The 24,860-nt window shown below is 39.3% G+C and overlaps 1 protein-coding gene across 17 annotated transcripts in view; it reads left to right on the top strand.

Moving 5' to 3' along the window:
- LOC105477607 (contactin 4) overlaps window positions 1–24,860 on the top strand; it is a 1,037,214-nt gene that overhangs the window by 888,700 nt on the left and 123,654 nt on the right. For all 17 annotated transcript variants that reach the window (XM_071092102.1, XM_071092103.1, XM_071092099.1 and 14 more), the window contains one exon: window positions 9,486–9,636. In XM_071092102.1, coding sequence (XP_070948203.1) covers window positions 9,486–9,636 — 151 coding nt within the window. The remainder of the gene's footprint in view (window positions 1–9,485; window positions 9,637–24,860) is intronic.

Consider the following 24,860-nt stretch of genomic DNA (forward strand, 5'->3'; position numbering starts at 1 on the left):
ACCTCCACCTCCCAGGTTCAAGCATATCTCCCACCTGTGCCTCCTGAGTAGCTGGGATTACAGGAGCATGCCACCATGCCTGGCTAATTTTTGTATTTTTAGTAGAGATGGGGTTTCACCATGTTGGCCAGGCTGGTCTCAAACTCCTGACCTCAAGTGATCCTCCTGCCTCGGCTTCCCAAATTGCTGGGATTACAGGCGTGAGCCACTGTGCCCGCCCTAATTTCAATATATTTTCATGATAAAAAACACTCACAAAGTAGAGAAGGAAAGTACCTCAACCTAATGAAAGCCTTAATGAAAAATTTTACTTCTTTCCTTTCCAATTTGGATGGCTTTTATTTATGTATTTACTTATTTATTCTTTCTCTAATTGCTCTGCCTAGGACTTCCAATACTAGGTTAAATAGAAGTGCTGAGAGTGGGCATCCTTGCTTTGTTTCTGATCTTAGAGAAAAAGCTTTCAATTTTTCACTGCTAAGCATGATGTTACTCATCCACCTTACAGTCGGAAAATTAAAAACAGAATTACCATATGACCTGGCAATCCAAACATTTGGTATATATTCAAAATAATTGAAAACAGCATCCTGAAGAGAAATTCGCACACCTATATTAATTGCAGTATTATTCACAATAACGAGGAGGTGGAAGCAACCTAAATGTCTGTGGATAGTTGAAAGGATAGAGAAAATGTGTTTATATACATACAATGGACTATTATTTCTGTTATGTATTACAACATAAATGAACCTTGAGGAAATTATGCTAATGAAATGAGCCAGTCACAAAAAGCAAATACTGCATGATTCCACTTTGTGAGATGTCTAACATAGTCAAACTCATAGAAACAGAAAGTAGTGTTGTTACCAGAGGCTAGGAGAGAGGAGGAAACGGGGAGCTGGGTAATGGGTATCAACTTTTAGTGTTGCAAAATAAAAACATTCTAGCAATGAGTTGCACAAAAGTGTGCATATAGTTAACACTACTGTACTGTACAGTTAAACGTGGTCAAGATGGTAAAGTTTTTGTTATGTGCTTTTTACTACAATTTTAAAAATAGAAGATTTAGCAGTATTTTTCAAACTTGAAGGCTCATATGAATTACTTGGGAATTTTGTTAAGTTTAGATTCGAATTTCAGGTCTGAGGTGGGGGCTGGGATTCTGCATTTCTAGTAAACTTCAAGGTGATGCCAATGCTTCTGCTCTAGGGATCACATTTTCAGTGGCAAAAAGTTGTAAAATCATAGGTCTCTGTCTCTCTCATAGTGGATGGAGTTCAGGAGTGTGTACGTTTAACAAGCTTATCCTGGTGATTTTTATGGTCAGTTAAATTGAGTTTATTTGAGGTGCCACAGATCTATACTCCACTGTCTAGATCCCTTTGCTATCCAATCTTAAGCCATCACAGCAGAGTACCTTTCTAACTCATAAGATTATGTAGAGGTTGGAAGGAGGACAGGACTGTTCTGTTGGTATAACCACCCTGTGTCCAGTTAATCCATGCTTCCCTTGTTACATTATCCAAGAGTGCAACATGACCCAACAAAACTTCTATCAGTCATGTGAGGCATTTTTTTTAACAGAAGAAGAGCATTGGCACCAACAACATTTCATCTCTTCCTTTTCCAGCATGAGAAGACCACGGATCTTCTAGACTCCTAAAGAAAGTCATTTGTACTTAGTGTAAGGCATGTTGCTTTCAGTAAAGTCTTTTGAATGTGATGAAAATGAACATAGCACAAAGGCAAACTATATGCTTTCATTGCCTACAAAACTGTTTCCGGTGCTTTACTGAAAGAGCATGATAAGCAAGATATCAGTCACTGCCACATTACATAAACATAGCTCATCTACATTGTAATATGGTTCTGGTGAGCCTGCATGTCTAGAATAGAGCCTGTATCACTGAAGTGCATGAAACTGCTGTGATACCTTGTCCCACAAAGCCTCAGGGGACACATTCTTTGAGCAAGTAAACTCAAAGTGAAGTTCTTACCTTCTCAGTGCTGGGTCAGCTATTGGGCATACTGGGGAGGAAAGAGGAGACCATGTGCTTCTGCAGAACAAGACCCAAATCTGGGGAAAGCTGAACTTTCAGGGTGTACTTGCCCTGTTACCTTTCCCTAAGTGTATGTTGTGGGAAACGCAGGGAAAGGCGGTTACCTGCTAGAGCTAGCTCAGTGGCTGGGGCTAATTCTATGTATCTCTTCTCAATCCAGCATTCAGTGACTTCATGTTGATAGCTTGAAATTGGCCAAGGTAGGAATATTTACACCACAGAAATTGGCAATGACTACAAACCAAATTCTTTGGTGTTTTATTTTGTTTTCTTTTGTTTAGAGAGCCACTTGTAAAACATTTACTATCACACCAGTTCAGATGATTTAGTAGTATAAACAGCCTATGTGGTATTTTTTGGATAATTTGTTTCATTAGACTGAGGTACAACTCCAAGGAGGATGTCATGTCCTGTACACAGGACTGGAAATTGAAGAAGCCATTCACAACCCTATATGAAGGGGAGCAAGGGATGTGGTGTCCAGGCAAAGCCTCATGAGAAGGGAATTTCCTGTTTTGAACAGAATCCCTGACTTCTTTCCTGCAACGTACATTAATTCATCAGATATTGATTAAATATCAACATTTTTTATAATACACAAAGGGAAAAGAGGCTCTTACTTGAATTATGCCAGAAGTCAGACAAAAGAAAGATGGTTGCTTTTTGGCTGGGCATGGTGGCTCATGCCTATAATCCCAGCACTTTGGGAGGCCAAAGCAGGAAGATGACTTGAAGTCAGGAGTTTAAGACCAGCCTGGCCAACATGGTGAAACCCCATCTCCACTAAAAATACAAAAAAAAAAAAAAGATTACCAGGTGTAGTGGCTCACACCTGTAGTCCCAGCTACTCAAGAGGCTGAGGCAGGAGAATCGCTTGAACCCAGGAGGCAGAGGCTGCAGTTAGCCGCGAGATCACACCACTGCACTCCAGCCTGGGTGATAGAGCAGGACTCTCTCTCAGAAAAAAAAAAAACAAAAACAGATTGTTGCTTTTTAAAAATTTACTCAATTCTTCAATAGATTCATTGATTAAATATCAACTTTGTGTCAAGCACCAGGCCAGGTCCAAGGGATATACAGATCCAGGATACATATTCTTGCCTTCAAGGAACTGATGTTCTAATAATAGCTAATAACAAGAGCTACTATTTCCTAACCACTGAAATTCTAGTTCTAATAATAGCTAATAACAAGAGCTACTATTTCCTAACCACTGAAATTCTAGGGTTCCCACTCTCATAGTCTGATGACTCTCTTCTGTTCATTCAGCAGACATTGCATACTATACACTACTTGCCTAACCGAGAGCATGAGTTTGTGTAAGAGTGTAAGACACTGACATATAAATGAAATATCACCAATTTGGACTGATATAAGAAAGCCAATGTGGTTACAGAGTGTTTAAAATGCAGACTGTCTTACTATCTTTATAGGGATAGGATGGCTCAAAGGAGGTTAATGAGAATTTAGCAGCTGAGGCCCTACTTAAAGCATTATATAAGAATTATTTTTAATCAACCTGTTGATTATTTATATAAGAAATAATGTTCTAAAAGGTCTTTAAAATATTTTTCTGGGAATAAGAAAAAACTTCCACCTATGTTCATGTAACTAATTTTTGACTTTTCAAATCTTTTATTTAAAAAAATAAAAAGGCCACACCTGATCCTACTTGTTGACAGAGGAAGATGAGAGATCTTGAAATGGCTCCTGTGCTCAAAAGTATTTGTCAGTTATCATAGAGCCTGAAGTGCCAATATTGAAGACATATTTCTTACCTAAAGCAGCAAGTAATACTCAGCAGTAAAAAGGAACAAAAAACTCCTAAAGGTCACATACTGTGTGATTACACACCACACACACACAGACTCTCTCACACACACATATGTATCTAAAACATTCTCAGAATGACTGAACCGTAGTAATGGGGAAGAGGTCAGTGGTTTCCAGGAGTTACAGAGGGGAGGTAGGAGGAGGCTGGATATGACTATGAAGGGGAAGCAAGAGGAAGATCCCTGTGACAATAGAATAGTTCCCTATCTCAATTTCCTGGTGCTTTTGCCCGGTCTACATGTGTGATATATACACATTATACCAAGTATCAGTTTCTTTGTTTTGATATTTAACTGTATCTACATAAGGTGTAACCATTGGGGGAGACGGGGTGAAGGACGCACAGGACCTCTCTGTATTGTATTTGGTACTTTCTGTGGGTCTATAATTATTTGAAAATAAACATTTTCTATTTTCAAACAATGTTGTGTTTCTCTGACTCTAAGAAATTTTTCAACATAAAAAAGTCTGTGATAATGGTGGTTGGGGTAGTGCAGTAGTGGAAATAACAGTGGAGAGGGGAGGTATGAAATTCTTAATCTGGATCAAATACTGTGCTAAGTACTTTATGTTCAATACATGTATTGTTGTATTTAATCCTGAAAACAATCTTGTGATTATAAATTTTTTTGTTTTATAATAACGTGCCCAAAGGGATAGGAGTTTATAAACCCAAGAGCTGCCCATGGAAGAAGCATTATTGGAGTCATCAGGAAACAGGGCATTCAATAAATTAGACCAAAACAATAGGAGGATGGATATTAGGGACATTAGAAGGGACACATCATGCTAACATCAAAATGGAAAAATCATGTACTTCACAGTTGTGTTGAGAGTCTCCTTGTTAATATCATTCATAATCAGAGAGCACTGATTTTTTTTTTTTTAAGAGAGAGGGTCTCACTGTCACGCAAGCTGCAGTGTAGTGGTGTGATCCTAGCTCACTGCAGCCTTGAACTCCTGAGTTCAAGTGATCTTCTCACCTCAGCCTTCCAAGAAGCAAGGACTACAGGCATGCACCACTACACCTGACTAATTTTTTTTATTTTTTGTACAGACTGAGTCTCACTGTGTGGCTGAGGCTGGTCTTGAACTCCTGGTTTCAAGTGATCCTCCCGCCTTGGCCTCCCAAAGTGCCGGGATTACAGGTGTGAGCCACCACATCTGACCTCAGAGAGGGCTGATTTTTGAATCAGCCATTCTAAAACAGTGGACCTACAAAGAAGAAATCTTCTACCAGTAGCCTTCTTTCTAGATACCAATCCAACAGGCCAGAAGAAATTTGGGGTCTCATAATCTGATACCAGTATTTTCTCCTCAGTAGTGAAAAGAGTTGAATTAATGCATTCACTCTAAGCTTGTTTTTGGGGAATGATGAGGTAATAGTTAAAGAGAGTAGACAAAGGTTAAAGTAATAAGAAATGCTGAACTTCCAAAAAAGCTGGCTTTCATATTCTCCATCAACATCAACTGGCAGTGTTCCCAGTGATGCTTCTATCACAGACTGTGATAGAACTGGCATACATAATAATCCTTTCTTCTTCAATGATATAGTAAGACATCACATCCATATATTTCCCAAATAGGACTGCCACTGCCTATCTAGTTAAGGAGTTATCATTCTACTGTTTCTCTTAAGAAATGACACTAAGGCAAAAGACTTTTGTTTTTAAGGGGTTCTATTGGCCACTTAAAATACCCTTGATATATAACCAGAAGTCATTGAATTAACTAAAAGCAAATAGTTGTGAATTACACAGAGGGCTTCTCTCAGCCACATGCTTCTCATAGATAATGTAATAAAGATCATTGATAAATAATAAAAAGTTGCATTTCTCACATGGAAGAGGTCCCATAATACAGCTCATTCGAACACTGAGGGAGTGGTGCCCTCTAGCAGTGCATGTGAGAAATATTATCATATAAGTATATTAAATATAGCAAATAAGGATCTCCCACTATCTCAGCTACTCTCAGACATAAGGGGTAATTTGACAGTTGGTTTTGTCTTTTCCGAGCTACTAGAAACCTACTGAAGTTTCCCTTCCATGTGCACTAATGTTTTAAGTGCCAGCAAAGGTTAGATTCTAATAGTGCCCTTTTAGGGACTTTACCAATAACTTTTAAAATGTCATTATCTGTGAATGTCACATAAAACAGGTCCCTTTCTCTTTTCTTTCAGACCTGCCTTAGATCAGTGTTTGGGGATGAGAATAAAGGGTACAAATAGGAAAAAACATCATCCTACAAGCTGAACAGCATCTCAGGTGCAAAAGATGGTCACAAAATGGGAGAATGTTAAGAAATCGATTAATGGCTCAAGTATTCAAAAACTGATGAAGTTCTGACTCTTTTCCCTTAAAAGCACTACAGTTTATGGTTACAACTGATAGATTTGCAGGGTTCGATAACTTCAGAAGCTAATTAAGTAAACTGAGTAAACAAAAGAAAAGAACTTGATTTTTTTTTTTTTTTTTTTTGAGATGGAGTCTAGCTCTGTCCCACAGGCTGGAGCGCAGTGGCATGATCTTGGCTCACTGCAACCTCCGCCTCCCAGGTTCAAGTGATTCTCATGCCTCAGCCTCCCCATTAGCTGAGAGTACAGACGTACAACACCACGCCTGGCTAAATTTTGGATTTTTAGTAGAGACGGGGTTTCGCCATGTTGGCCAGGCTGGTCTCGAACTCCTGACCTCGTGATCTGCCCACATCACCCTCCCAAAGTGCTGGGATTACAGACATGAGCCATCCTGCCCGGCCTTGAATTTTTAATTCCATTGTAATTAGTGAAAGAAGTTCGAGCCAGTCTTATCTCTAAGATATTCAAAAGATTATATGGCACACAAATAGTACATTACAAATGCTTTTGAAACTGAAAGGTGTGGTTTCTGGTTTCTGTCTATCTGATATGCTGTTTCAAATCCTGTAAAAGCAAAATATAGTTTTTTGACAAATATGCCCATGTGTTGTGCACAGTTTGATTTATGTAAACTCATTTCAAATGCAACTGCAGAATTCCTCCTGAATGGATGAAAAATGTCTGCCTAAAGTGATAAAAATATATGTGTGTAGAAAGATATAGTTTTAAGAAGGGATTTTTATGAGATACAGATTTGTAACTCAATTTCCTTTAAATATTCCTTTAAAATATTCTTAAAAAAAAAAAAAAAACTTCAAGAATACCTGACTGTTTTTTTGTTTGTTTGTTTGCTTTTTACATTTTTGTGTCAGTTCAGGGGTTTGCATTGAGTTTGCTCTGCTGAAACACTTTTCTGTGACTTAGCTTATGTGGGATTGGTAAGTAGGGGAGTGATGTCAGTGTAACATAGACCCTGGATTTGTTCAGGTATTTTACTAAGTAGCAGCAACGAAACACAAAGCCCACAAACACAGATTAACACAGCTAGCCAAGGGAAAATACCTACTGCACGTGATTCCCATTCATGCCACATTCTTCCTCTTGGCACAGTGTAGCCACGTACTCTTACATGGCAGTGCTTATTGCATAATTTTCAGTCTTTCTGTTTGCACTTATTCCATAGCTTAGCAATCTCAACTCTTCTTTCTTCCATCAAGCCACCTTCTCATGCATGTGCACACACACATACACACACTGCATTTTTTGTAGTAGTTATTATGAATTTTAACTTATCTTTTAAATCATGTTTATATTTAATTATGCTTGATAATTACTAGGATGGTTATTGTTTTTGCAGTGTTCTCGTTACATAAATATTGAGTAGGTATGTCCTGACCCTGTCTTTTTCATAAACCCTACAATTTTTATTACATGATTTTGCAGACCACACAAGAAATACATTTATCTTATTGCAGCAAAAACATTTGTACATCTGTACTTGCCCTCTACTTATTAATTGCAATTATTATCTTTGAATTACTCCCAGAATTATAGACTTCCCTCTTAAATCTGAGGTAAACAGATTGAGATATCAATTGCCTACAAGATTCATTTTTAAAAGTTTACCTTCCCGTGAGAATACCAGCCCCAGGTGTACATTGCATGGCCCCGTTAAAAAGTAACCTTTCCATCTTTATTTGTTTCTGGGCAGTTACCGAAAGTATTTCCACAACAAAAGAATGTAATCAAGATTTAATTTGCTTCCACTGAAGTTTATTTTCATTTTTAAAAATCATTAGCCTATGATTTAGGAATTTTTAAGAAATTGGCCCTCATTACCCCCCAAGCCCCCGCATTCACCTAACACACGCTCCCAGTCCTCCTTTAAGTAATTTGTGGTTTATATTTAAATTTTACATTCAACATGGTCTTAAGTATTAAATTCCACCAGGTCAGACTGCAGTGAGTCAGGGTTTTAAAATATGGTAAGATTCCAAGAAATGAATCCTTCCATTCTAAAATCTCTTCTTACACATTAATTCAATTAACTCAGAAGAAAATAGATATTTTCCAGGAAAAAATGTCTTTTATTTTACTTTTGTGAGAATACAAATACGTGTCTTTTGTTTTAGGAAAGAAATAATTCTCTAATAGTATTTCCATATAACTATGTTACTGGTGTTAGCATGAGTGAATTTTTTAGAACACTAGTGGTAAGCATATAATAGAGCTTTCTCAATACCTACACTCCAAAAGCAAGTCACAGCTTCTCCTAAATGAGCCAAGTACTTGCAGTGAAAAGCTAAACAAAGCCTTGTTTTTAAGGAGAAGCTTACAGAAGGTGACAATATAGAGAGTTCAGCATGTTCTCTAATGGAGATATATATGAACAGAGTACCATGGGACAAAGCAGAGGTGGTGACCATATCAGAGAGGGAATGCTTTAACCTACACAATTAAAAAAATATATTCTTATGGAGTTCCTAATTTTGTTTCTTTCTCTTTCAATTTTCTGAAATTTTAAAATGTTTATTCACTTGAACATACAATAATTTTCTTTAAAAGAATCCCTCCACAGGGAGATGAGAATATTCTGTGTCTTGATCTTCATGGTGGTGTATATCAGATTCATCAAACTGTACACACACAAATGGTACACTGTACCAAATACAAATTATACCTCAAAGTTTAATAAATCCATCAAAACATACAGTGCTCCATACTTTAAAAAAATTAGCTTCCTCCCTTTGATGATGAAGGTGGCAATAAGTGTATTAGAGAAAGAAAAAGATGTCAGGCGCTGTGGCTCATGCCTGTAATCCCAGCACTTTGGGAGGCCAAGGCAGGTGGATCATGAGGTCAAGAGATCAAGACCATCCTGGCCAACATAGTGAAAGCCCATCTCTACTAAAATACAAAAATTAGCTGGGCATGGTGGTGCATGCGTGTAGTCCCAGCTCCTCGGGAGGCTAAGGCAGGAGAATCACTTGAACCCAGAGGTAGAGGTTGCAGTGAGCCGAGATCGCACCACTGCACTCCAGCCTGGCGACAGAGCAAGATTCCATCTGAAAGAAAGAAAGAGGGGGGGGGAGAGAGAGAGAGAGAGAGAGAGAGAGAGAGAGAGAGAAAGGGGGGAAGGAAGGAAGGAAGGAAGGGAGGGAGGGAGGGAGGGAGGGATTATCTCATGGAAGGCTGTCTTGCATAATAATTATTTTTTCACTGTCTTTCAGCTGTAGGTCCAGATTTTTCAAGAACACTCCTGAAAAGAATCACTCTTGTCAAAGTGGGAGGCGAAGTTGTCATTGAGTGTAAGCCAAAAGCATCTCCAAAACCTGTTTACACCTGGAAGAAAGGAAGGGACATATTAAAAGAAAATGAAAGGTACTGTCTTGAATTATTTTCAATATTTGGTTAACCTGTAATAATTTGTTGGTCTGTTATTAATAATTCTAAGGGGAAGGTGGGGTGACTATCTGCTATTCCTGGACTAAGTGTTAAAAAAAAGAACAGAAGCTTTGGATGAGTGGTACGTTATTGATCTTTATAGTCCTTCTGGATTTGGGAATTCTACAGAGCACTCCCTGCAGAGATGGATCACATGATCCCTGCTGAAGACTGCCAGAGCTGCCTGAAGATGAACAGTCAGAAACATCCTCCTTAATTTTAGCCTGAAATTTTTGTCCCCACCTTTCCCCATCCTAAGTCCTTTGGCATATGTAAATAAGCCCAGGTCTTAATTGCTATGACAACCCTTCAATTATATGGCAGTGGCTATTATGTCTCCTGTTAGTTTCTCCTTTTTTGAGGCTATCTCTAATTTCAAAACTCATTCTTCATGCAGCAGATTATTATGCTTGATTTTTATTTTAGTTACATCTTTTTGAGACAACAGGTTCTTTATCTTTCTAATATCTAAACTCTTCATCTGTATATTTCTTATACATGAATTACATTTAGCATGCATGTAGTATATACAATGCAAATATATAGGAGTTATTTGAGGTTTTACATTAGCTTGCATGAAATGGCAGGTGTCTGTAAGACCTTTTCTTGGCTGTCACCCCTGTAAAATATCCCCTACCTTTTTCTGTAATCTACTTAATCTATTGCAAAATGGTAATTATGCGTGGATCTGTTTGTCACCTATAAAATAGGATTTGCCAGCTATATATATATTGACTTTAATTAATGCTAAAGGTCAAGTACTCAAGGATGCAAGAAGGAAGCCTATAAAACTGTGTGTGTATCTACCCTTTACACCTGTACACCTTTGGATTTGCATATACAAATTAGATCTGATGATGACAGTGTTGTCCATTTTAATGGTTTTTGTAAACAAACCTGGTATGGTTTATAAATGGTGTATTCATACATATATTATTTTTTAATGCTTGCTATGGACTAGGGAGTAACACATGTATTAAATTCATAGTATGCATCCCTTTCTGATTTCTAGTATATGAAGAAAGCAATGTAGTTCATTGAATGTTGACATGGCATTCAAATTTGTAGCCAAACCTGAAAATCGATAGCATAATTGCTTATTTTGCAATCTTCAACTTGAGATTCATTTTCTATTTTATTTAATTCAGTGTTCCTTAAAATGTGACACATGAGATTACTTTTAATAGTTATGTACTTACTTTTAATAGAGTTGAAATATAACTAGTATATACCACATGTATTTCTCAGAATAAGGCTACACTTTAAAAGTTTTAATTTTAAAATGACACTAAGACAATAATAATATGAGTATTAGACATGTCACAAATCATGAAGGAATAAAGTTATAATAACGTTGTAGGTCAATCAGGAGAAGCTAAGCTATGCTACTGTAACAAGCAACCCCGAGTTTCTGGCTTATAACAACAAAAGGCAATTTCTTTCTAATGTGGTTTGGTGGTAGCTCTCCTCCTCTCCAAGGCCAGCCTGGTGGACCAAGATGCTCTGGAACATTGCCATTGCAGAAGGAAAAGAGCCAAACATGCATGGGTTCTTAAAGCCTCAACTTAGAAGTGCAGCACTGCACTTTCACTCACGTTTCATTGGCCAAAACAAGTCACATGTTCCTGCAACCCAGCATTGAAATATAATCTTACTATGTGCCTGGAAGAAAAGAGACAACCTAATATTTTGAACCGTATTAATGACTGCTTTCCGTTACTACAGCTTAACCATTGTTACAAGCTAATTAAATTACCTTTGGGGAAATAGTATTCCAGTATCAAGAATTCTATATAAGTGAATTTAATTGATTGTTTCCACCACTTGACTTACCACAAAGCTTGTCTTTATCCAGTTTTCATTCTATCTATTCCTGACTTGACTAATATGGTCCAAATATGCTTCCACATTTATTTTGCACTAAAATATATATATTTAAACTGAGGAAACTCCCCATCATTACCTAATTACTGCTATATATCGCCTCCACCTTCACTGGGACCAGGCTAGTCCCAGACTGTCAATATTAGCACTTACTCTCCACATGAGTGCTGTGTTCTCACAGTTCTGATCCTCCTTCCCACCTCACTCAGAATGTATTAACCAGATATGATGACTTTGTTAATGCAAATGCATTAAAAAACTGGCCAGGTGTAGCATATAGGGGAATGCTGGGGACTTCAGTGTGTGCCCCATCCAAGGGAGACACCTGCCGCTCAGCTATATAGAGACACAGGTCAGGTACCTCCTCATCTTCTTGTTCTTCAAAAGAAACTAGAAATCTAGACGTTTGTTTGAGCTTCCAACTTTTAAATGTCAGCAACTAATTTTTATTTGATGGATGTACAATACAAACTGTGCTTATAGACCAAGTTTACTTCATGAGCCACTGGTTTTTAACTTCGGAGAAAAACACAGCAAGTGGAACATTTCTTAATTTCTAAAATGGGTGAACAATGAGAAAGATTCTACGATTGTTTTCTCATTGGCAGAGAAGAGATTCTGCCATTTTTCTCATTTCTTTCCAATAGAGAAGAGGGAAAATGAAGTGGATGAGTGAGCAAAAGCAATTGTAGATGAAACTGATGAGTAAAAAATTTTAGAACCCCTATTTTAGGAAAGGATTGACCTGGTAGACCAACATGAAGTACAAAATTCTTTGACTATACAGCATTGAGTAATAATTTCTAATGCACTGCCTCATTAGCCTTAATTCTCTTTTGAGATCTAGAATCTTAGGAATCACAAGGCAAGTCTTTAACCTTTGATTAAAAAGATTATTAATCCCTTAAGTAAAAAATACTGGCATAACACAGTGAAACAACACTTTATGATCAAGCACCCTTTTATTAATGTTCTGCCTAGATTCTATGTTTTGAAAGACTTTGCTAAACTCTTACTTATTGACATTTAATTTCAATTTTAATTAATCAACTGCCTACAAGTGAGTTTACAGTAGTGGTATTAGAAGCAACATTTTAAAAATTAAAGAGGTTTTGTCTCATCTAACCTTATGGTGATATTGTACTTAGCTAAGTGGATATAGATTCAGAAACACTGGTTTAACGTTAACATGTTCGTTATCTTAAAAATGTGTTTCAAATATTCAAATGTGTTCTTGTTTCGGCTTCCCATTCTTTTGGAAATATGCAGCATATTCACACTAGCCTTATCTATGTTAATCCAAGCATCTAAACGAAAGATTGAAAATTCAAGTAATTTTATGGCATTCTTCTTGGGTAGGCAGAATATCCGTAAATGTAAAACATTTCTTATTGTCTTGTATATGTCTCCAGCAATCAGTGTAGGCGATATCAGGCATTTAAAACAGGGAAGACCTGTCACACAGCTCAAGAGCTTTAGTCCTCAGGAGAGATCTCTAGTCACCATGAATGCAGTTGGAATCATTTGGATGAATTGAGGAATTAAGCCTACTAATTGAATAAGGTTGATTATTTTATTTACTTTTAGTTTTTAGATGGAGGGTACTTTGAGGACAGGTAAGACTGAAGTTGACCTATTAAAAACAAAAACATTAAAATACAGAAATAGTAGAATCATTAATAAAAAACCTAGAATCCTAGAATTATAAGGAGCTATACAATCATTGTATCAACCAGGGTAGATGCTTATGGTTGCAAGTAAGAGAAACACAACTCAAAACTGGCTTAAGGACAAAAGAGAATTCATTGGCTCATGTATTTGAGAAGATCCAGGATGAATTGCAGCTTCAGGTATAACAGGGCTCAGGTGCTCACACAGTATCATCAGGACTCTGTCTCGCTGTCTTCCTGTCTTACCTGCACCTTTGGCCGTGTTGGCTTCTTTTCCAAAAGGCTCTCCTCTCCTGCTAGTAGGGTGACTACTGGAGCCACGTACTCACCCTCTTTTCCAATGTATCTCAAGAGTTCCTGAATAGAATCAAATAAGCTTGCTTTGGTCAGTGTCCTTCTCTGGACCAGTCACACTCAAGGAGGATCCGATCCACTGATCAGGCAGACGTGAGTCATGTGCTTGTCCTAAGAGCCACATGGGAAGGCCTGCCTCAAGCCATGTGGACTGAGAATGGGACAGGAGTTTTCCCAAAGAAATCAAGCTGCTATCACCAGAAGAAGAGGGAATGGATGCTGCACAGATGCTGATGCCAAATTCCCACCGTAATCACAGAACCCATCTTCCATGCCAGGGCAGGGATCCCCACAATGGCTGGGCCACATCCTTCCCTGGTTACTAATAATGATGGAGACCTTGCTAATTGTTAGAAGATTATGTCCTTGCAACTTCCACTCATTTTTGGTTTCACTTTATGGAATTTTACAGACAAATTATTCTCCACCACCTCTCACTTCCCTTTCTATAGTGGGAGGCTACCCTATGTTTTCTTTCAATTCTTTTCTAAGCCCAAATGTCCCCCTTGTATCGGATTTCTTCAGACAGCATTGTTTGGCATCCTCTCACTATTTTGGTCATTTCCAAGCAGTTTTAATAAGGGGAAAAAAGTAGCTTTATTTATCTCCACAGAAAAGGATGATGATTATTACTGTTATACTAAAGAGAAAAAATGATCTTCAGTGAGTTTGGATTAAGGCAAGCAAGTGAATGATATATCATAGAAAGACCACTCCCTGCCAATGTTTATTTTTAAAAATTAATGTGGTGCTTAGACAAGAAAGTTTAGTTGTCTGGAAAACCCACTGAGACAAAATATTTTAGTTTTCACCAAAGCCAAATAAATGAGTAAACTGTTACTCTTGTTAATGTTGTGTAAATAAAGGCTTCTTATTCTTATGCTTAAGAATTTCCCTCCATGCTTTTAAATATTAGACTAATACATTATGTCAAGCATATGGATAGTAAGCAGATATAGGTATGCCACTGAATTTTTCCAAAAAGAATCTCAGACCTACAGCCTGCATGTTGCAGGCATGGGTTTAGAACAGCAGCATGACTCTGTTTTGTGAATCTAGCCAATTCCAGTCTCATTCCATGGATGCAGCACTCACTGGGTATTTACCTTTGCTTGGCACTAGAGAGAGAGAAAAAAAGGAGACATGAACCTAGCCCTCAAGGTGCTCATAGACTAGCGCAGAGGCCCAGTAGCACAATATCAATATAAATTTTTCAACAATCCTGAGGCATATGTTATAAAGGTGATATATTGAGAAGGAGTACTGGAAAGTGTAGGGCAGCAATAGATCGTGGAGGCCTTGTGTTTTATGTCTGTAGAGTTTAGACTTGAATCAGAAGACCATGGACAGAATTGAAGGATTTTATGCAAGGGAGTGCACAGTCATATGCGTGCTACAGAAAGATTACTGTGCCTGTAACATGCAGAAGGAATCAGGGTAGGGGAAATTTGAGGATACAGAGAGGGCAATTCCAGGTGGTAGTCTAGGAAGAAAATCACAACACGTGGATCACGTCAGTCTTCTGAGAGTGAAAGAGAGAAGCGTGATATACAGCCTATTAAAGGGTAGAATTGAAAACACTTAATGACCTAGTAAGTAGAAGAATTGAAAAAAAGCGGGGGAAAAAAGGGAAATGACTCCTAGGATCCCACATTGAGGAGCTGGTGAATGGCAGTGCCATTTGCCATAGTAGTAAACAGAGAAGGAGCAAGACTGAGAAGGGGCAAATAAAGAAGTTATTATTAGCATGTTGAACGTGAGGTGCCTGCAAGTGGTAATGTCGTTCAAATGGGGATTCCCATTCAAATGTCACCTGCTCACAGACACCTTTTCCCAGTAACATACTTAAAATTGTAAAACCCTCACCTTCTTTTCCTAATTTATATATTACAGTGTTTGTCACCATCCCACATACTATGTATTAACTTTTAATTGTTTACGTATTTATTTATTATTTTTTATAGACAAGGTCTTGCTCCGTTGCCCAGGCTGGACAGCAGTGGTGAGATTATAGCTCACTACAGCCTTGAACTCCTAGGCTCAAGCGATCCTCCCACCTCAGCCCCCTGAGAAGCTAGGATCACAGTCACATGCCACCATGCCCAGCTATTTTTTTTTATTATTATTATTTGTAGAGACAGAGTCTTGTTATGTTGCCCAGGCTGGTCTTGAATTCCTGGCCTCAAGCAAACCTCCTGTCTCAGCCTCCCAAACTGCTAGGATTACAGGTAGAAGCCACCATACCTTGCCCACTTTTTAACTTTATTATCGATCTTCTCCACCCTCCACCCATTGGATTGTAAATTCCATGAGAATAGAAATTTGTGCTGCATGTGCCTCTGTGTGTGTGTGTGTGTGTGTGTGTGTGTGTGTGTGTGTGTTTGGCTAAACAGTACAAATTTAGGCCAGTCACGCCTGTAATCCCAGCACTTCAGGAGACTGAAGCAGGCGGATCACAAGGTCAGGAGATAGAGACCATCCTGGCTAACACAGAGAAATCCCGTCTTTACTAAAAGTACAAAAAATTAGCCAGGTGTGGTGGTGGGCACCTGTAGTCCCAGCTACTCAGGAGGCTGAGGCAGGAGAATGGCATGAACCCAGGAGGTGGAGCTTGCAGTGAGCCGAGATTGCACCACTGCGCTCCAGCCTGAGCGACAGAGCCAGACTCCGTCTCAAAAAATAAATAAATAAAAAATAAAAAAGTACAAATTTATATTCTTATAGTTCTGGAGGTAAAAATTCTGATATGGGCGTCGTTGGTCTAAAATCAAGCTTTCAGCAGAGATACATTCATTCTGGAGGCTCTAGAGGAGAATCTGTTTCCAGCTTCTACAAGTCACCTCCATTCCTTGACTCGTGGTCCCTTTGCTCCATCTTCAAAGCTTAATGAAAAAGTGAGGGAGGCAGGTCTCAATCAGTAGAGGTTTATTTAGCCAGGGCTGAGGTCATGGCTGAGAAATACATATATCACAGGAATATCTGTTACTGGTGCTCTTCCAAAAGGGGGTTTGAGGATTTTTCAATATTTAAAAGGGAAAGAACAAGCAAGAGAGGAAAAAAAGGAGGCAGATGCTTACATTCTTACGAGGCTGTGATCAGCCTCAGTAAATGTGCATTTTACATGTGAAAAGACAGCGTCAAGGAAAAAGTCCATTATGCATTCGTCGCAGGGTCAGCCAAGGGATAATTTCTGATTTTGTCCTTTTCCTCTCCCTGGGAATATAAGCTGGTAATTGACATTGTCAGGGTGAGATTCAATGGAATTTGGTTTTAGGGCTAGTTTATACAGGGGATGTGTATCCTGAAAGATTTAGGGGCTCACAAGGAATTCCATTTATGATGCAGGCCGTCTGGGGAGATATGCGGCCTTCTATCATTGTGGGAACCTGGCTTATGGGTGATACTATGATACAGGGTTGTGAAATTACACCTATCGGCCTGGGAACAAAAGGAAAGCAGTATTGCGTGACTCAGTTCCCAGGCTTAACTTTTTCTTCGGCATAGTGAGTTTGGAGTCCCAAGATTCTATTTTCTTTCACACTAGTAAAGGCAAGTTCTTCCCCCATCCCATCACTCTGACCTCCTCTTCTGCTTCCTTCCATTTTGTAAGACTTTTTTTTTTTTGTCTTTTTTTTTTTTTTCCTTTTTGTGAAGAACGGGGTCTCGCTATATTACCCAGGCAGGTCTCGAACTCCTGAGCTCAAGCTATCCTCCCGCCTCTGCCTCCCTGAGAGCTGGGATTACAGGCGTGAGCCACCGCGCCCGGCCTGAAAGACCTTTTTTATTGGGCCTTCTGTGTATGTTTTGTTCCATTCTTTAACACTAGAACACTGCCGAGCATAGAATAAGTGTTGTATGAGTGTCCCATAGGAAACTGGAAGTACAGATCTGAGTTGAGGAGTAGAGATCAAGATCCTGGCCGGGCGCGGTGGCTCAAGCCTGTAATCCCAGCACTTTGGGAGGCCGAGACGGGCGGATCATGAGGTCAGGAGATCGAGACCATCCTGGCTAACACGGTGAAACCCCGTCTCTACTAAAAATACAAGAAAATTAGCCAGGCGAGGTGGCGGGCGCCTGTAGTCCCAGCTACTCGGGAGGCTGAGGCAGGAGAATGGCGTGAACCCGGGGGAGCGGAGCTTGCAGTGAGCCGAGATCGCGCCACTGCACTCCAGCCTGGGGCACAGAGCAAGACTCCGCGTCAAAAAAAAAAAAAAAAAAAAAAAAAAAAAAGAGATAAAGATCCATAGATAAGACATCATCAGTAGATAAGAAGCCATGGAGTGCATACGTTCATCCAGAGAGAGTTCTATAGAATGAGAACATCTATGGTTCAAAGGAAGGTACCCTGAGGAACAGACACATTCAAAGAATGAGCAGAAGCCACGCCTGCTGGGAGGTGTAAAGGAGGAGACTCAAAGAGGTGGGAGAACATCTGGCAGAAAGTAACAAACAGAAGCCAAAGGAGAAGAAAGGTGCAACAAGGAGTAAGCACTTGGTGCTTCCAAGACCTTCAAAAAAATAATGGTGCAAGCATGACTGCTGGATTTAGGAACCTTAACTTTATCTTGGGCAGAGTACTTTTAGGCCACTGTGGACTAGTTTTGAAGACACAATAAAATTGTATAAACATCCATACTCTTAGGCATATCTTGCCAGAACGAAATACCTGTTTAGGTCTGCCTGACCCTCATAGTGTAATCAGATCAAGTCTAGAATTCTGTGAAAATACACAACTGAGTTGGCCGGGCGTGGTGGCTCACGCCTATAATCCCGGCACTTTGGGAGGCCAAGGCAGGTGGATCACGAGGTCAGGATATGGAGACAATCCTGGCTAACACGGTGAAACCCCGTCTCTACTAAAAACTACAAAAAAAAATTAGCCGGACATGGTGGCGGGCGCCTGTAGTCCCAGCTACTCGGGAGGCTGAGGCAGGAGAATGGCGTGAACCTGGGAGGCGGAGCTTGCAGTGAGCCGATATCGCGCCACTGCACTCCAGCCTGGGCGACAGAGCAAGACTCCGTCTCAAAAAAAAAAAAAAAAAAAAAAAAAGACAAAAGAAAATATCCAACTGAAATAAGAATGAAATTCATGCTCATGTGTCTTGTTTATAGACACTGATGTCTGCCTCCAAAGTGAAATTGGATCATAACCCTAATTTGCCTCTCTTCCCAAAGGTTTTTGGAAGAGTTGAAATTCATGTAAGACATGGAAGGAAATCCCAGTGCAGGGCTGCACAACTCTGTGTTGCATACAAGGTGTGAAACCCAGGTCAGAAGACAACACTGGCAGTCTGGGAGGCAAAGCAAATGTGATGGCAGGTATTTGCCCAGAAGGCCTGTGGAATCCTAGTGTGGAAAGGAAAGTTTATTGCTTCAGGCATTCTGTTTCTCTTCTGGAGGCAGTGTCTATATACGTGCTCTTAATGAGAAACCTGCCCTCAGGATATCTCTTACAGTTGCTGCAGAGCTATACAGCTCTGTTATTAGGAATTCTGCCCTGGGGAACAATTATGTTATTGCAATAATTAGAGGCAGTTCATCTCCATAATAATGGAAATCCTGCCTTGGAGGCAAAACAACATCAAAGCAACATGAGCATCATTGCTCTAGTTGGAATCTGTTGCCCTGCTTATTGGTAGTACTATCATTTTAATTTTGCATATGCAGTTACGAAAGAGAGCTTATACTGCTCTTCAAATTCAGACCTAGAACTTCTTTCCATTACTTCAGTTTATCTCTCCTAGAGCCATGGATAAAACAGTTATGGTGTTAAGCTCTCCTGAAGTGCAGTTGCAAAAGTGTTTAGGGAGATTTGCGTTTTAAAAATGTTTGTCAGAATCCACAGGCCCAGTCCTCTGGGAGACCCCATAAACTTACCCTCAGCCACAAGCCCTTTCTATGTTGGTATAGTGTGTCACGTTATTTTATGGCCAGGGTTAAAATGATGACTAACTCCAGTGACTACCTGAGATGGGTCTGACCCTTTCTTCTAGTCTTGTGGCATAGTAATACCACAAGACATACATGTGGTTATACAACTCAAAATATATAATGGAATTTGTATATGAAACTACTTTTTAAAAAGTGTCCAATCTAAAGGTAACACTTGATTTTCAAAAAAAAAATCTTTTGAAGTGTCTCCCATATTAGTCCCCTCCTTGCAAGTAAGTCTTTTGCCACTCCCCTGGTTTTCAGCCCTCATTGTCTCTTGTGTAAAGTTTACAGCGATTCAACCAACCTCTTAAATGATTTCATTGGAACCAGCCCTCACCCAAATCTTCTACAAGATGAAACTTACCACATCACACCTTTGAGAAATTCAGTTTAATGAATATCTGTCATGTTTCTCCCTGGTATAAGATGTATTTGAGATTATCAACATAAACTAATTTTTTTTTTACATTAAATGACCAATTTTTTTTTATTATACTTTAAGTTCTGGGATACATGTACAGAATGTGCAGGTTTGTTACACAGATATACACATGCCATGGTGGTTTGCTGCACCCATCAACCCGTCATCTACATTAGGTATTTCTCCTAATGCTATCCCTCCCCTAGCCCCCCAACCCCTGACAGTTCCCCTCCCTGTGTCCATGTGTTCTTATTGTTCAACTCCCACTTAGAAATGAGAACATGTGGTGTTTAGTTTTCTGTTCCTGTGTTAGTTTGCTGAGAATGATGGTTTCCAGCTTCATCCATGTCCTTGCAAAGGACATGAACTCATTCTTTTTTTTTTTCTTTTTTATTATTATACTTTAAGTTCTAGGTACCTGTGCACAACGTGCAGGTTTGTTACATATGTATACTTGTGCCATGTTGGTGTGCTGCACCCATCAACTCGTCAGCACCCATCAACTCGTCATTTACATCAGGTATAACTCCCAATGCCATCCCTCCCCACTTCCCCCTCCCCATAACAGGCAACATAAATGAATTTAAATCAAGGTTCTACATGTGTCATAGAAAAGGAACAAAACAATTTCTTCCATGATTTAACAGAGACTTTTTATCTTATCATAGTTATAAACTTCATATTTACAGCTATCGATTATTTAATTAATGTTCATTTTCCCTAAGAGGTTGAAAGGGCCATGATGAAAAGCGCAATTTGTGTTGGAGCATACAGGTTCCCCAGCTCCTTGTGCTATACCTAGAGTAGAATAAGCACTAATGTTCTTGTATGAAATGAATGAACCAACCCAAATCATCTGATTCTTGGAGGGGATTGGAGAAAAGGTAGTGGTAGGATATTTAGGTGCAAGGAGCAGCAGGAAAGAAATGTATTTGAAAGGAAAGTAGAGAGAAAGGTTTGAGCAGGGGGAGATAAAACTGGGACATCTCTCAGAATCCAGTTGAGAAAAGCATTGCATGGCAAGCCAAGAAGCTTGCATTTCACTGGGAAACAGACAGAGTGAGGGAATGATTTTGTCTTGGAGCTTCACACTTCCTTTTCAGTTATTGCCTGTCCTCCATTGGTTGAGTTCAGTGTCTGTACTCAAGTAGTATCTGCCGTGACTTACCATGCACCCACCTGGGAAAGCACTTCGACTTCCTAAGGCAGTGTTTCTCCATTCCCAGAGCAAAGATCCGGTGGTTGTTCCCAAACTTAGCTCTGTAGCTCAGTGCCAGGCTGACTGCAGCAAAATCAACTGAGATATATTTTAGAAAGCAGAGTCCTCCTCTCCTTCTTCAAAGATGCTTTCTCAGGAATTCTGAGATGGGACCCAGGAATCAGAATACTTGTTTCCCATATGATTTTAATGCACACTCAGGTATGATAATGTAGCAGTGGCTCCCCATTGACTTCAGGATAGACACTAAGTCTTCTGAGATGACCAGAAAGGCTCTGTATGCTACTCAGGCTCCTGCCTGCTATCTTACCAGCTGTCTCACTTCACTCACCTTTACCCTCAGTTCTTGAGCACATGGACCTTCTCTCATTTCTTCAAATGGCCTTCTTCCTCTTGCTGCAAAGCCTGAGAACCTGCTGTTCTCCTTGCCTGAAATGCTCTTATCCAGGCCTTGAAAAACTACAGTCCACAGGCCACATCCAACCCTCCAACCTGTGTCTGTACAGTTGGCAAACTGAAAATGATTTTACATTTTTAAATGGCAAGAAATAAATCAAAAGAAAAATATCATTTTGTGACACATAAAAATTATGCAAATGTCAAAATTCAGTGCCCACAAATAAAGTTTTACTGGACAGGACACAGCCATACTCATTCATTCACAAATGGCCTGTGGCTGGGGCTTTTATGCTGCAAGGGCAAGATTGACTAAGTGGGACTGATCCCACCCAGATCAAGAAACCTAACGTATTTACTCTCTGGCCCTTTACAGCAAAAGTTTGCCAAACTCTGGTGTAACTCGTGGTACATTTCTGGAAATGTGAAGTATTAAAACATCTTCATAGTAACATGATCTTCCCCCACCTTGGGTTTTTTGTTTGTTTTTTGTTTGCTGTGTCTTTTATTTGTTCTTTGTGACTTACCCTTTTGATTAAATTGTCACTTCCAGCATGTCCATCTTATGCAAAGCAAAGGGGAAGTAAATTTGGTTGGAGGTCCAAATTATCTCACTTTGCCCTCTAGAGCAGTGTCTCCCAGCTTTTGCCAGGAAGAACTTCTTTTCATGCCCCCAAAATCTGAATTCCCTGGAGAAATCAGAGCCCAGGGGAGCTTTAAATGTGAAGACATAGAGGGTGAGGGATGGTGGCAGTGGAGAGAAAAGTAGATACCTGGTTATCTTCCCTGTATTTCTGAACAACCAATAAAAAATTGAAGTAATGGGAAATCTCCATCCTTGGTTGAGGATCCATGGTTTTGCATGGACTATTTTATACAGGTGTTTAAAGTTTATGATGATAAATATTTATGAACGGTGTAGTTCAGTTGAAGAAGGAAAGAGAAGACAGCCATCACAGGACTTGCTTTCTAGAGTTTTATAAAATTCAGCTACTGTGACCCTGTATACACACATGAAACAATTTAGAAACCACCAGCGAAGCAGAAATTAACATAATATAGCCCAAACAGAGTCCGTAGCAGTGCTTAGGGAACAGACAGGGAAGAGACTCTTGGTCAGGCAGGGTCTTCCAAAATCAGCTTCCAACAGGAAGTGAGTTAAGCCTTTGTGAAAGAAAATGCTCCACAGAGAGCGGAAGACAGGGAAGGGAGAAGTCTCCATGCTGGAGCCCATGCACATGCAGCAAGTCCTGTACAAGAAATGAGGGTAAGAGAGGGACCCAGCCAGGTGGAGGAGTTGCTATCTGCAGCATTTAGATGGAAGAGGTGGAAGGACAAACATCAACAGGAAGAAGCTACAGGTTTAACTAGAGTTTATTAACACTGTAAAATAATATGAATGGATATAAAATAATAGTGCCAGAAACACTGTGAGTCAGCTTAACTGTGAAGAAGTTTGGGAATCTCTAGCCATTAAGTAGAAATGAGACTTTGATCTCCTGTTATATCACTTATGTATTTATGAATACATTTTAGGCTTTGGGGATCCTTAGGGGTTTAGGTTACTTATTACTTTGGCTCTAGTCCTGTATTTCATGGGTATCTTGTGGCCATTTTTATCTCTGTTAAAAAATGAGCACTTTCAACCCCCATCTGTCAATAATAATAGTAATACCTAGCGCTTTTTTTTTTTTTTTGGTTTTTTGTCTTTACTATGCCCTCTGCTTAATTTCCTTTAATCCTCGTAAAAATGTTATGAGATCAGTCCTATTATTGGGACTCCATCTTTTAGATAAGGAAACCAAGGCTGGAAGAAAGCAATTTATTTACCTTACCTAAGGTTGCAAAGCTTGATAATGTTAAGTCTGGAATTCAAATCCAGGTCTCACTCATTGCATCCATGTCTACCAGGTTTGCTTGAGGAAGGAACAAGCACTAGATGCTTCTCTCTAAGGTTTAAAAGGGAGATAAAACTTTCATTACCTCCCTGGCATAGGACTGGCATAGCAGGTTTTCCTGATACTCATTTCATATTTTCAATAATAAATTGACAGCGTTCAGATCCATAGCTTTATCATTTCCTAAGGGGGAGAATGGTAGGATGGTCTGATTTCAGGGCTGGGTTAGAAACATCTAAACCCTTTGGAGAAGAGGTAAATTAAGTCCTTGAACTACCTCAGCCGTGCCTTTGTTCAGAGAAAATAGCTCTGTATCATCAAATGGAGTTAAGTGATCATGAAAATATTCAAACCAAAGTGGCATGTAATTAAGAGCAATTAGAACTGAAGTGATGTGACTGGATATTAAAACCAGACAGGCAGTGCTTTGTGCCTTCTCAGTAGAGACAAGGAAGATAATTTGGGTTCCTCCTAACTTTGTCATCTCTAGAAATAAAATCTGCTAGACTGCTTAGATGTATTGATGCCATGTAAATATTGAAGGTCTGGGATCATATACTAAGTTCGACCCCTATATTTCTGTTAAAGAGTTTTCTCTTCATATTTCAATCACAGATATTCCAGAGTTAATTAGATCTCTACTAGTAAATATCCATCATGATGTTTCTAAATCCCTTTTGCCAAATGATCTAATTAGAGCAACACTTGGCTTTCTATATAATTACAACATATGGAACCTAGAGGGTACATATAGTAGAATTATAGGTTGCCTGATGAGAAATCCAGGTGGTGGGTAAAAGACTCCATTAAATAGGGTAGGTGTGTGTGGTGGGGTATGGGCGTGGGTGTTAATGTACACCATTCCTCCTACAGCTCTCCCTAGGATAAGTAATATTTTGTAATTCAACTGTTCTTCCCACGTGAAACAACATGATTATATCATGGAACAGGAGTTTAAAATTTAAAAGAAAACAAATAATTGATGACATTAGGATAAATTTTTTAACCTTCCATGCCCCTAAAAGTGATCAATTATAGTAAGTCAACAAGGCTGAAAGCAGCTCTGTGTAAGATGCATTATTTGATGGAATGTATTCCTCCAAGCAAGATCACTTACCCAAATTGCTAAATATAAAACAAAGATGGGACCGAATCCTTCAACTGTAAGGAAAGAATGGTTTCTTAATGCCTGTTTGTAATCTCTGGAAGTAGCCTACCCACGTTAGATAGGTGATGAGTTCAGTGTTGGTTTGTTGAATTTGAAAGGCTTATGCACTGTTGTGCTGAAGCCCACTAGCAAGGGCTCAAAAGAGTGGATTCTGCACATCTGTTCCCAGCTCCCTGTTCAGTGATAGTTCACATTCGTAGCTTGACATTGGCCATCA

Source organism: Macaca nemestrina, chromosome 2 (assembly GCF_043159975.1).
Source record: "Macaca nemestrina isolate mMacNem1 chromosome 2, mMacNem.hap1, whole genome shotgun sequence".
In the NCBI taxonomy this organism is placed as follows: Eukaryota; Metazoa; Chordata; class Mammalia; order Primates; family Cercopithecidae; genus Macaca; species Macaca nemestrina.